Here is a 15,043-nt window from a genome sequence, read left to right as displayed (position 1 = left end):
CTTGTTTGAGGAGTTTCCACAATAGTACGAGACACTCTTGTTCCATATAAGATTACAGAGTTACGGATCTAGTGGACACTCTTCACGGTTCTCAATCCTATTTAGTCCTTAGTGGGTGGTGTCAAGATTCACTCCCTGGGGACGCCCTGGGAGTGATAATACACTTTTTTCATTTATTTTTCTGATGTTTGTTTTGATGTTTTTTCCTTTTTGGGTGAGGATTAGATACGGATGTGTTTGGTGGATGGGGTATGTGTGGATCTGAGTGAACCTACACCTGATGGTACCCTGATGATTATGATTACATTTTGTGAAAGATCAAGTCGATCATATCTTTTGTTGAAGAATAAAAACTTCTTGATTCTAAGACTCAGTGGCTGGGATTCTTTGATGTTTTATTATTATATAGTCTATGACCGGACTTTATCCCGTGCCTGAGCATACTAACTAGAAAGGGTGGTGCGGTCACACTTTATCGCATATATTAGTTTTTAGCTATTGCATTAGTATAGTCATTTCATGTGTTCAGTTGCTGCATGACTTTAGTTATTACATTAGTTTTTAGCTATTGCATGAGTGTAATTATTGCCATGTGTGCAGTTACTTTATGAGTTTATTTATTGGATTAGTTATAGCTATTGCATGAGTGTAATTATTGCCATGTGTGCAGTTACTGCATGAGTTTAGTTATTGCATTAGTTATAGCTATTGCATGAGTGTAATTATTGCCATGTGTGCAGTTACTGCATGAGTTTAGTTATTGCATTAGTTATAGCTATTGCATGAGTGTAATTATTGCATGTGTGCAGTTACTGCATGAGTTTAGTTATTACATTAGTTATAACTGTTGCATTAGTATAGTCATTTCATGTGTGCAGTTACTGCATGAGTTTAGTTATTGCATTAGTTATAGCTATTGCATGAGTGTAATTATTTAATGTGTGCAGTTACTGCATGAGTTTAGTTATTACATTAGTTTTAGCTATTGCATGAGTGTAATTATTGCATGTGTGCAGTTACTGCATGAGTTTAGCTATTACATTAGTTATAGCTATTGCATGAGTGTAATTATTGCATGTGTGCAGTTACTGCATGAGTTTAGTTATTACATTAGTTATAGCTATTGCATGAGTGTAATTATTGCATGTGTGCAGTTACTGCATGAGTTTAGTTATTGCATTAGTTATAGCTATTGCATGAGTGTAATTATTTAATGTGTGCAGTTACTGCATGAGTTTAGCTATTACATTAGTTTTTAGCTATTGCATTAGTATAGTCATTTCATGTGTTCAGTTGCTGCATGACTTTAGTTATTACATTAGTTTTTAGCTATTGCATGAGTGTAATTATTGCCATGTGTGCAGTTACTGCATGAGTTTAGTTATTGCATTAGTTATAGCTATTGCATGAGTGTAATTATTGCATGTGTGCAGTTACTGCATGAGTTTAGCTATTACATTAGTTTTAGCTATTGCATGAGTGTAATTTTTGCATGTGAGTAGTTACTGCATGAGTTTAGTTATTACATTAGTTTTAACTATTGTATGAGTGTAATTAATGCATGTGCGCAGTTACTGCATGAGTTTAGTTATTGCATTAGTTTTAGCTATTGTATGAGTGTAATTAATGCATGTGCGCAGTTACTGCATGAGTTTAGTTATTGCATTAGTTATAGCTATTGCATGAGTGTAATTATTGTTTGTGTGCAGTTACTGCATGAGTTTAGTTATTGCATGAGTGTAATTATTGCTTGTGTGCAGTTACTGCATGAGTTTAGTTATTGCATGAGTGTAATTATTGCTTGTGTGCAGTTACTGCATGAGTTTAGTTATTGCATGAGTTTAGTTATTGCATGAGTTTAGTTATTGCATGAGTGTAATTATTGCTTGTGTGCAGTTACTGCATGAGTTTAGCTATTGCATGAGTAATTATTGCTTGTGTGCAGTTACTGCATGAGTATAGTTATTGCATGAGTTTAGTTATTGCATGAGTTTAGTTATTGCTTGAGTTTAGTTATTGCATGAGTGTAATTATTGCTTGTGTGCAGTTACTGCATGAGTTTAGTTATTGCATGAGTGTAATTATTGCTTGTGTGCAGTTACTGCATGAGTTTAGTTATTGCATGAGTGTAATTATTGCTTGTGTGCAGTTACTGCATGAGTTTAGTTATTGCATGAGTGTAATTATTGCTTGTGTGCAGTTACTGCATGAGTTTAGTTATTGCATGAGTGTAATTATTGCTTGTGTGCAGTTACTGCATGAGTTTAGTTATTGCATGAGTTTAGTTATTGCATGAGTGTAATTATTGCTTGTGTGCAGTTACTGCATGAGTTTAGCTATTGCATGAGTGTAATTATTGCTTGTGTGCAGTTACTGCATGAGTATAGTTATTGCATGAGTTTAGTTATTGCATGAGTTTAGTTATTGCATGAGTTTAGTTATTGCATGAGTGTAATTATTGCTTTTGTGCAGTTACTGCATGAGTTTAGCTATTGCATGAGTGTAATTATTGCTTGTGTGCAGTTACTGCATGAGTTTAGCTATTGCATGAGTGTAATTATTGCTTGTGTGCAGTTACTGCATGAGTATAGTTATTGCATGAGTTTAGTTATTGCATGAGTGTAATTATTGCATGCATTTTAGCGGTTAACAAATAAAAAACTATTTTATGTTTAATTGGCCTGTGCTTTAATAAACACACCATACCAAATGACTGTGTTAGTATCTCCTCATGTCTGGAATTGAAGAACATTGCTCAGGAAGAAAAGCTAGAATAATTGGTTCCTTTATGAAACGAAATGATACTAAATAAAATTGTTGCACAGTCTCTATATACAGTAAATGCCCTTGATATACTTTCATGCAAATATTTTGTATGTTTGTCAGGTGTATAGTCTAATATTAAACATCTATATTTATAAAATTAAACCTTAAAATAATGCCCCTCTGTGACCTGAATGAAAAAAATTGTAAGGATTAACTATCCCTTTTAATTATAATTAGTAATTAATCATTTCAGTTGACAGTACAGCATCTTACCAAAGGATTATTAATTACTATAAATTTCTAATGCCATAAAATTAATGGTAAATGTGAGTAAAAAAACAAAACAAATACACCATCTCGCACACTATATTTGATAATAGTCTCACCGCTGAGGCAGTTGCAGATGTTTAAACATCAGTATCATAGCTATGAAGGTTGTTCCACACAGTATTGGAATCCAGAACTTCATAGTCCAACTGGGATCTCCTTAAACAGAGAAAACATAGATGAAAAATATAATAACTAAAACGGTATGTGATCTATAATTGTACGTCTGGATATAGATCAGTCATAGATTTCATTTTGAAATATATCAAACTTTTCTAAATACATTTATCAGAAACTGTATCCTCAGGATGACATTGTCCTATTTTTGCGATCTGCATACAAAATATTCTATAGAAATTGTAACTAATAACATCTGGATTAATTATACATCTTTAAGAAAGCAAATAGTGAAATACAGGTGCATTTATATTTAAAAATTCATATTTAATTATATATTGATTATATGTTATTTGCCAAAAGTGCTTTAATGACCTATTAATGCAAAAATATTTCTTCCAAAGTGATTACAGATAGTACCGAAGCCTATCCAGTCTCTTTAATGTCTACTACTACATATCATACCAATCATAAGTAGATAGATACATTCTCAGTGTTTCCCAAATTACTTTTCAAGTATTTTTAAGTGACAATGTATTTCTTGCAATTTGAATCTCCCATTAATCAGGGCAGTCACTCTGAACATAGAGAAAGAGAATTGAGGTTTATGGAGGAAATTGCTTTGGGAAGATGGGTACCTTGTAGGATAAGGTTTCTGAAAATACTAAGGACAGATAGAAAGAGAGAAAAACATAAACGGACATGAAACACAATTTTTTTAATTCATGATTCTGACTGAGAATACAATTTTCAACAACGTTCCAGTTTTCTTCAATTATCTAATTTGCATCATTCTCTTGGTATCCTTTGTTGAAGAAGCAGTAATGTACTTATAGAAGCTAGCTAAAAGCCAATAGAGAGAGGCACATATGTGCAGCTATCAATCAGCAGCTTCTGAGCCTACCTAGGTATACTTTTAAACAAAGGATACAAAGAGAACGTAACAAATTAGATAATAGAAATAAATTGGAAAGTTATGCAAAATTACATGCTCTATCTGAATCATGGAAGAAAAATATTGTGTTTCATGTCCCTTTAATGTTCATGAGTGTATTATGGCAGGTGTGGCATAACCAGGAGTATCACCCGAGCTTTGAGATAGAAGTAGACTGCAAGTAAAGTCCAGTAGCTGTCTAGTCTGCTATAATTGTATCATTCTTCTCACCCCACAACTGCACAGCGTCACTCTCTATTTCTCTCACTTCAAATGCTCCATCGCTTTAGCCAGACTCCTACTTTTGGTATAAGTCAAACTGTTGCTTTCCTTACAGTTACACTTCCCCATTTCATGTTCTCCAACAGCCCAAGCCCCTCTGGATCATACTCCTTCCCAGGTCCCAACTTGCTTTTAGATCCCTTCACAATGTGCTCTCCACCCCACAGATCCAAGTTCAAGTGGAGCACTTTCTGGATAAGAATCATCAACCCATCTAGCAAAATACATCCTCCCCCTGCAGTGCTATAGAGTAGTCAGAGACACTAGGTATAACAGTTTGATGCAGAGGTTGGTACATTTTTGAGTAGCCACTTGCTAAATACATACAGTATATACATACTGTATATTCTTTTAGCGGATAGTACTAGGCCATTTGGTGCCTCTGTGTTTTCTTTTTTTAGAACATTTCTGCCTGTTCCTATTTTTTACCTTTTACTCAGGATTCTACTTATATTCTGTTTTGTTCCACTTATTATCACCTTCTTCCCTATCCCAATTCCCCTCCCTTTTTATTAATCTTCCCACTTTCCTCTTCCCAATTGGCTCATCATTTTTCTATCCCTCTAATCTATCCGCCGCTCTCTCATCTCTTTCCTCCTGTTGTCCCTTGCTCTACTCCTCTTCCACTATATCCCTTTACTTGTTCTCTTCATAATCTTCCTAGTTACTCTTTGCCTCCAACTTTCTATTTTCTCGCCTCCCTCTCCCTATCCTTCTTCCATCCCAGCTATTCCCTCATTCTTCCCCCCATATACTCTCTCTTCTTCCTGTCCCCCCCTATCTCCCTCCTACTCTCAGTTTCCAGTGGGTTGCCTTCTCCTTAATATACATGCTACTCATTAAAGGGACATTAAACCCAATGTTTTTCTTTCATGATTCAGATAGAGAATACCATTTTAAACAACTTTCTAATTTACTTCTATTATCTAATTTGCTTCATTCTCTTGATATTCTTTCCTGAAAAGCATATCTAGATATGCTCAGTAGCTTCTGATTGGTGGCTGCACATAGATGCCTCCTGTGATTGGCTTGCCCGTGTGCATTGCTATTTCTTTAACAAAGGATATCTAAAGAATGAAGCAAATTAGATAATAGAAGTAAATTGGAATGTTGTTTAAAATTGTATTATCTGTCTGAATTATGAAAGAAAAAATTTGGGTTTAATGTCCCTTTAAAAGGACATTGTACACAAATTTTCATATAACTATGTAATAGACACTGCTATAAAGAAGAGATACTGATCTAAAAATCCAGTATAAAACCTTTTAAAAACGTACTTAGTAGCTCTCCGTTTAGCACTGTTGATGAGGTTAGGCTGGGACACCCAGTGGAAGGGGCTGGGAAAGAGCAGACCCCCCCAACATAAGACAGATTACACAAACTGGAATCTGTATACTTGGGTCTAGATCTGATAATTTGGGGCTTGGTTAGGAGTCTGAAAATCAGCAAAATGTTATTAAAAAAAATAAGCAAAACTATACATTGTTACAAAAACACTCCCAGGTGGGATCATCTATAAAACATTTATGCAAAGAAAAATCTAGTGTACAATGTCCCTTTAAGTCTCTCCTCTTCTTTCTTTCTTCTCCCCTCTCTCCTCCTTTTCCACTATCCTTCCCACAAGCTATATACCCTGTCCACTCTATATTTGACTACACACATCACTCTGTATGAGACTGCACACTATACCTTTTTTGAGGTGGGGTGTAAAAATACTTCCTTCCCAATTTTTTTATGGGGCAGTACTATTACTATACACATTACAACATAAAGTATGTTAAAATGGCTGCTTTATTCTTTTTTTTCAGCAAGGAGATGAGCTCCATATACCTCCTCCTCCATCTATATACATACATACACTACGGTGCAAAAGTTTATGCAGGTGTGAAAAAATTCTATAAAGTAAGAATGCTTTCAAAAATAGAAATATTAATAGTTTTATCAATTAACAAAATGCAAAGTGAGTGAACAGACAAAAAATCTGAATCCAATCAATCTTTGGTGTGATCCCTTTTTGCCATTTAAAACAGCATCAATTCTTTTAGACACACTTGCACACTGTTTTTAAAGAACTCGGCAGGTAGGTTGTTCCAAACATATTGGATAACTAATCACAGTTATTCTGTGGATCAAGGCAGCCTCAGTTGCTTTTGTCTCTTCATGTAATCCCAGACAGACTTGAGGAGATCAGTGCTCTGTGTGGGCCATACCATCACGTCCACTCCTTGTTCTTCTTTACTCTGGACAGGCTTGAGGATATATGTTTGGGGTCATTACAATGCTGCAGAATAAATTTGGGACCAATCAGATGCCTCCCTGATGGTATTACATGACTATCTGCCTGTACTTCTTAGCATTGAGGACACTATTAATTCTGACCAAATCCCCAACTCCATTTGCAGAAATAGAGCCCCAAACTTGCATAGTTGCTTGCAGACACTCATTCTTGTACAGCTTTCCAGCCCTTCGTGAACCAAAAGCTTTCTGCTACAGAAGAATATTTAAGATTTTCAGTCTTCAGTCCAGTGCACCTGCTGTCATTTTTCTGAACCCCAGATCCTGTGTTTTCGTGCATGGTTGAGTTGCTTTTCCCTGTTTCGACATTGGAGGTATGGCTTTTTGGCTACAAGACTTCCATGAAAACCAGACTTCTGACCAGACTTTTTCAGACAGTAGATGGATGCACCAGGGTCTCACTTGTTTCTGCCAATTTTTAGTTGATGGCACTGCTGGGCATCTTCCGATTGTAAAAAAAAAGTAAGCATGATGTATCTTTCATCTGCTGTACTACATTTCCTTGGCTGACCACTGCATCTATGGTCCTTCATATTGCTCATTTCTTTGCGCTCCTTGAAAAGAGATTGAACAGCACATCTGGAAACCCCTGTTTGCCTTGAAATATCTGTCTGAGAGATATGTTGCTAATGCAGTGTAACCACCTTGTTCTTGTTGCTGTGCCATGGTGTATGACGTTTGGCATTAAACTGTCACCAGCAACCTCACCTTGTTAGTAGAGTTTGGCTCACCCAGTTTTATTTAGGGTGACCATATTGCCGCTTTAAAGAAATGTTTTGTATAAGAACCCTGACATATGAATTTTTCATATGTGTCCCTTTTTAAACAGTCCTAAAAACAGCCCTGACATATGTATTTTTCATGTGTCCATTTTTAAAGCGGCAATATGGTCACCCTAGTTTTATTTCTCTTCCATAGCTGTTTCTGTTTCAGTTAATGATTGTGTTTGACCTACACACTAATTTAATGATCATTAGCACCTGTTTGATATAATTGTTTAATTATGCACCTGACTATATACCTACAAAATCCCTGACCTTGCACAAGTGTACATAGAAGAATTGATGATGTATTGAAGGCCAAGTGTGGTCACACCAAATATTTATTTGATTTAGGTTTTTCTTCTGTTCAGTCACATTTCATTTTGTTAATTGAAAAAAATAAACTATTAACATTTCTATTTTTGAAAGCATTCTTACTTAAAATCTATCTATCTATCTATCTATCTATCTTTAACATTGACCTCTAGAGCTTATTTTGTAAGTCAGATTAATTCCATACCATGAAAGTGAGTTCTCCATGTGACAAAATCACTCCACTCACTCCATTCTCCACTGTACAGTGGTGACGTACTTTTTGGCTTGGATCGGATCCGAGCTACATAATTTGTATCCTCTTGGAATGATGACTTTAGAATTTGCACATTTTTCTCATCCTCCAGGATATGGACATACTTCTGAGTCTAAATAAATAAAATAGAGTAAGTTTTCTGTAAACAATGCTCTTTCAGACTGTCTTCTTCTTTCAGACTAAATTACTCACCTTCCATGATTCTTTTTCCGTCTTGTAACTCAACTGATATTGTAACTCTCCATTTTTCAGAAAATGTAGTTCACTCTCATAAGCTGTTCTCCATGAAATATTGTAATTCTCATAAAATGTCACAGTAAGGTTAAATGGGGCTACCGGTACAACTAGAGGTTTAAAAATAAATAAATCATTTTCTCAGCTCAAAACTGACAATACTTAGGGTTCGAGTTGTAATGGCATACAGTATAATCTCTATGCTGTTGGCTACCACATAATACAGGGGGCAAGCAAATGAATGGAAACCTTTAAATTTGTCAGAAAAATATCTTTTATTGAAATTCAAAGATTTGATAGATGTCGGCGCTGATAAAAGAGGGTCACTTTGTGCTTGCTCTGTATCTTTAAGAACTGTGGATGAGAGATCTGAAATAGTGCAGTATGCAAGACATTCATTTTTACTAAATGGTAAATACTCACAAGGAGTAAGCTTCAAAATTTAGCAGATTTATTGCAATCCAATAAAAGAGATTTAGGGGCGGATTTATCAAGCAGCGAATGCTGCAATCTACCCCCGATGTTTCCAGATCGCTGGAAATAAGAGTTAAGAAGCAGTGAACGTAAAACCGTTGCTCCTTAACTCATCCGCTATCTCTGAGGTGGTGGACCGCAATCATCTCAATCAGATACGATTGAATTTGATTGACATCCCCGATTGGCCGTGAATGTGCTGGGGGCGGAATTGCACAAGGAGTTCACTAAAAATGCTTGTGCAATGTTAAATGCCGACAGCGTATTGCGCTCTATGGAAACTGTGTGTTCCCTGTAAATATATATATGCATATAATCATATACATATATATATATTTATATTTGCTGTCATCGCTGCACTACACCCCCCCTTTGCTGCACAGTATCAGAACCAGGCTTCCATTGGAGACTATGGTAGCTTAGCTTGTAATACCAGTGTACATTATCGTGAGTAGGTAATACTCAGTGGAGCGCTAATATCGCTTGCGCGCAAGTGATATTTAGCGCTCTACTTGTAATCTGGCCCTTTGTGTGTTTTGTTATTTTTATATTATTTAAATGTATATAAGTGGTTTCCTTATTTATTTATTTTTGTTATATTATAAAAAGAGCTAATCATATAATTCAAGCAAAGAGCTAGATTATCTAAAGCTCTCTGCTCTGGCGAGATTATCTAAGAAGTCCCTCAAAGTATGTTATAATGGGGAATTTAAGCTTGTGGGCTAATTATCTAACTAGGCAGGGTTCTGGATGTGAAGAAGAGACATGAATACAGTATTTATTTATACAGAATGTATTACTCAATAGTGAGTATCTGATGATATTTATGAATTACTTCAATCTAATGTTGGAGTTTCTTATACCTTTAACAAAACATGGTCAATTTTTACAATGTGTCAAATGAAAAGTTATTGGATAATATAAAATAAATAATAACAATAAAAAATACAGACAAATATAGTGTAAATATAAAAATAGCCATGTTTATAGAGATATAATTTAACCTAATAACTGTGGAATATAGAAATGTTATATAATAGTACAGTAATATAGTTACAAAACATCTGCAAATACTTACAATTGTCACTCAAGTTGAAGGGTCCACACATCTGAGTAAAATTATGTTTCCCAGAGATGGTTTGAGTTATAGAAATATTAAATGTAACCTCTGCGCCATAGTACGCCATATCAACATTGCAGGTTTGCTCATGTTTGTTATAAGACTGGGTGAGAAGACACGAGATATTTAAATCTTCATCTTCAGATGTCCTGTGAGATACCAAATATTACGCCAAACTTTTACAATCTACATAAAAATATTCTGCTAGGTGACATACCGCTGTTATCATATCAGCAAGGCAGGTTATCTTATCAAAATATGTGGATAGAATATCTTATCAGCAGCCTGAAAAAATGATTCAACACTATTAAAGATCATGAAATGGAAAAAGATGGACTTACAAAATATATACAATTTAAAGAGACTTTAAACCCATAGCAATTAAGCACTGCATTGCAATATAAATGTTGTAAAATGGCTTAATATTTGCACAATTAACAACAATTTGCAAATCAAGAGGAGTTCAGGTCTATACCCCTTGAAATAGCCTGGGGAAATATACATGTTTCTGGTTGTATTTGCTGTGGCCAATTCTTAGAAAAATGTGAATTGCTTTTAGATTGTAGAGACATAAGGCCTCATTTATTATTAGAAGGATGGACAAAGTTTCCAGCTAGGAGACCTATCTGTCTTTATCCCCTGCCTGTATTTATCATTGCACTAGGAAATTATTCTGCCGCACCTGCTCTCGCATGAACAATTGCTTGAGGACAGGGTCTGTCAATCCCCCGGACAAATATCAATTTGGTCATCTGCACTGAACTTCTCTGGTGGCAGTGGGAAGAACACAATTTTCAAAGATTCATAAAAAGAAAAGACCTCAAAATAAATAATGCCACTACAATAAGCAATATAATATTCATCCAAGGGTTCTAAAATAACTTTAATCTGTGATAGTTACTCCATTAGCTGTTTATTTAATCAGTCACTGTTAACAGGAGTTGTTCATGAAGACCGGAAAATTGCTAATTTAATCCCTCTTTTTTAAAAAGGGTAGTAGGGAAGATTCTGCTAACTATAGGACAGTCATTTTGAGCTTAATTGCAAGGAAATTAATGGAAACTATTTTAAAGGAAAGACATGTGTCTTAACTTCAGACAAACAACTTAGAAGACAAAGGACAGCATGGTTTCACTGCTGGAAGATCATGTCAGACTAATCTATTTGATTTCTTGGACCATGTAATTAAATTAATAGACCAGCAGGGAGCCGTAGATGTAGCGTATCTAGACTTTAACAAAGCATTTGACACTGCCCCACACAACAAACTTATTCGCAAAATATATTGCCTTGGAGTAGATGATAAGATTGCTAAGTGGGTAGAATGCTGTCTTAAAGGGGCATGAAACTTAAAAAAATTCTTTCATGATTCAGATAGAGCATACAATTTGAAACATCACCAATTGACTTCTATTATCTAATCAGCTTCATTCTCTTGGTATCCTTTGTTGAAGGAGCAGCAATGCACTACTTGGCTCAAGCTGAAAGTCAACGACAAGATGCATATAAATGCAGCTACCAATCAGCAGCTCATGAGCCTACCAAGGTATACTTTTCAACAAAGGATACCTAAAGGACAAAACAAATTAGATAATAGAAATAAAATTGGAAAGTTGTTTAAAATCACATGCTCTATCTGAATCATGAAAGAAAAAACGTGGGTTTCATGTCTCTTTAAATAAATACTGAAAGAGACATTTGGAGGTGGAGAGACTGGTAAAACCAGAAAGTTGGGAAACCTCTTAGTAAATTCAGCAAAGTGACTACTAGAATATAACAAAATCCACCTCTAATGTTTATATGAAGAGCACAATGTCCACTCGCTGAGCACAAGTCACTAACTAGTTTCTCCATTCTCTCTAGATTCACTGGCCTCACCAGCCTCTGTTGCTACACCATCTCCTATGTTACTATATGCAGATGATTTACTGAAGTGAGAACACCTTTCGATTGTTAAAGGGATGGTAGACTCACTTTCTGAACTTTGTTCTATAATCCGTTATTCACTAAAATCAATATACTTGCGCTTTCTATTTCCCACAACCTTACCGTCAACTATGTTTTTCTAATAGTCGAATTCCGCTTTCTGTCAATCTATTAATACAACCTATTAACGTAATACATTTTTTTTTCAGTTGTCTTTCTATCATCCAATCAGATATCCGTCCAAGTGGCTCGCTTTAGTCAAGACAAATTCTTAATGCGCATGCGTGTAGTTGCGCAACATCAGTGAAAATCCTATTACAATTTCATTCGGAGTGCGCGTTCACAATCAGAGACTGCCCATTACGGGTTTGAGCATGTGCATTGGTATGCAAATTCTCGGGAGCGTGCAATTACGGTGACGTATGTAGGGGGCGGTATGGATATGGACGTCACTTGTTGGAAGTGAAAAATTGCAATGTGGGTGAAGTGAGATTAGAAAAAAAAACATCAGGTAGGTACTTTTGAAATCTATTATAATCTAATACTTGCACTAAAAATATTTTATTTATGGGCGGTTGAACTTTCTAGAATACGATTATAGTGAATATATATAGGCAAACAGCTATTGTTTACCATCATTTTAAGTGAATACGCAGCATAAAATTACATAGGAAACAATAAAGGGGACTATCACAATCATTAGAAAAGCTTATCCAATTAATTAAACGGACACTAGTTTTTTCTTTTTCACTCGTATTGCAAGTTAAAAGTAAATGTGATCGCTTGAGCGCAATTGAAGTTAATGCACGTTCAGTTAGCGAGATCTAAGTGCTCTGGTTAACTGTTTCACGAAACAAAAAAGTGTCACAAAACACATCAAAAATACACTTAAAAGTATAGTTACACTCATAATAACACTGTCTCATAAAAATTATTTTTAAAAAGGGGGAACAAATTTGTAAGGGCTTAAAGATATGAAGCCTCAGATGTTAGGGAAAAAAGGCAGGCAAAATGCTTTAACAGAGATACATATTATACATATCTAAATATGTATATGTACAGTTTGTGTGTGTGTGTATATATATATATATATATATTTATATGTATGTTTTTTCCATTTTTTTTTTTGCTCCATTGACTTCTACGGGGGAATAGGGCATTGTGTGCACCACAATATTATAAGTTCGGCTTTTTATCTCTAGCAACACATTAAAGCATTAATTGCAACAGCAACACAGCTGGAAGGCGCCTTTTAGAATTCAATATTTTTTTATATATTCAGATTAGCCACATATTCAGTGAAGCCGCTGCCGCCTCCCAAAATCTGTCGCCCTAGGCACCGGCCTTGTTGGCCTGTGCCTTAATACGCCACTGGCTACATTGTATCATGTCCGCTCACACTCATAAATTTACCCCTATGTCTGTGCTAATAAGGTTTTCTCATTTTTCTCTTGTAGGGACATGAAACCCACATTTTTTCTTTCATGATTCAGATAGAGAATAAGATTTTTAAAACGTTTCCAGTTTACTTCTGTTATCAAATTTACTTTGATCTCCTGTTATTCTTTTTTTGAAGAGATATCTAGATAGGTGGCATGCACATGCCTTGAGCACTACAGGACAGGAATTGGTGCTGCCATCTTTTACTGCCATCTAATGTATAACATTGTCGCAAAACTGCTGCCATATAGCGCTGCAGACATGTGCACGCTTCTAAACTTACCTTCCTGCTTTTCAACAAAGGAAAGCAACAGAAACAAAGAAAGTCTCATAACAGAAGTAAATTAGAAAGTTGTGTAAAATTGTATTTTCTATTTGAATTACGAAATATATTTTTGGGTTTTTTTTACGTCTCTTTAAACTGTTAAGAGTGCAGCGTTTTTTTTTAGGGTGAGATTTTATTACATTTTTTAATGAATTTGTTCAGTAATGATTAGCAGATGTTTTTGTGTTATACGTATCCATGACAATAGAACTTGATATATGCATGGAAAGGTTAATGATTAAAGAGACAGTCTACACTTTAGTCATCTTAAATTTTTACCATAGATTAAGCAGCAAATAGTCTCCTGCACCTTTTTCTATTTCATGCAGCAGAAAAAGTAAAAAAGTTATTTTAAAATGAATATTATTTCTGGCCACTTTGAAATGGTTGCCAAGCTCAGCCCACTGATGACATCTCAATCTGGGCTGCATCTAGGCACTCTGCTGAATAGCATTGACAGTCTGTTGAATCCAACTAGTGAGCCTTTTGTGACTGGCTGCCTTATGATGAACATGATGAAAAGTTATTTTATAATGAATATTGTTTCTGGCCACTTTGAAATGGCTGCCAAGCTCAGCCCACTGATGACATCATGTTCTTGGCTGCATAAGGCAGCCAATCACAAAAGGCCAGAAACAATATTCATTATAAAATAACTTTTTTTTTACTGTTCCTGCTGCCTGATATAGAAAGGGATGTAGGAGGCTATTTGCTGCTTAATTTAAGGTAAGACGTTAAGATGACCAAGGTGGAGACTGTCTCTTTAAGAGATAGCTGCATCTATATTGATTATATTAGAGTTGATCTCACATCTGGTGGCTGTGAAACACATTGTCTCCAGTAAAACATAATCATGACATAATTACTCACCATGCTGCGCTGAGTATATAGGAAATATCACTATTTTCTTCCCTGTCGGCATCATATCTACATGTAAATGTGTCAATGTAGTCCCCAAAGCAATGTAGATCCTTGCAACTGAAACCTGAAACATTGGGGGGGGGGGGGGGGGATAAATGACATTTTGCCAGCTATTAACATCATAAAATGAATTTATGTTTTTTAAAGGGACATAAAACCCAACATGTTACTTCCATGATTTAAACAGAACATACCATTTTAAATAACTTTCCTATTCACTTCAATTATGAAATTTGCTTCATTCTCTTTGTATCCTTTTTTCAAGGAGTAGCAATGCTGACTCTTGCTTAAGAGGCCTGAGGGACTAAAGCAACCGCCCCAACCCACATCTGGCTCCGGCCCACCAAGCAAAAGCCCTATATGCAGTGTACTCAATCAGGCCTGGACACGGCACAGAGTTTGTACAACTTTTTAACTTTGTGAGACACTTTAAACACCTTTGTCAGATGTTTTAAAGAAGATGGACCTTACCTATGATTTTTTGTTTTCTTGTTTAAACTTAAAGGGACAGTCAGCACCAGAATATTTGTTG

The 15,043-nt window shown here is 35.5% G+C and overlaps 1 protein-coding gene across 1 annotated transcript in view; it reads right to left on the bottom strand.

Annotated features, from left to right (window-relative positions):
• Positions 1-15,043, bottom strand: part of IL21R (interleukin 21 receptor) — a 74,586-nt gene that overhangs the window by 28,087 nt on the left and 31,456 nt on the right. Inside the window, exons 4-8 of the mRNA XM_053694246.1 lie at positions 14,461-14,575; positions 9,858-10,048; positions 8,264-8,415; positions 8,003-8,183; positions 3,153-3,252 (exon numbers count right to left, since the gene is read on the bottom strand). Coding sequence (XP_053550221.1) covers positions 3,153-3,252; positions 8,003-8,183; positions 8,264-8,415; positions 9,858-10,048; positions 14,461-14,575 — 739 coding nt within the window. The remainder of the gene's footprint in view (positions 1-3,152; positions 3,253-8,002; positions 8,184-8,263; positions 8,416-9,857; positions 10,049-14,460; positions 14,576-15,043) is intronic.

Source organism: Bombina bombina, chromosome 11 (assembly GCF_027579735.1).
Source record: "Bombina bombina isolate aBomBom1 chromosome 11, aBomBom1.pri, whole genome shotgun sequence".
Taxonomy (NCBI): Eukaryota; Metazoa; Chordata; class Amphibia; order Anura; family Bombinatoridae; genus Bombina; species Bombina bombina.
Note: the sequence above shows the minus strand (reverse complement) of the source record. Positions and strands in the feature narration are given on the sequence as shown.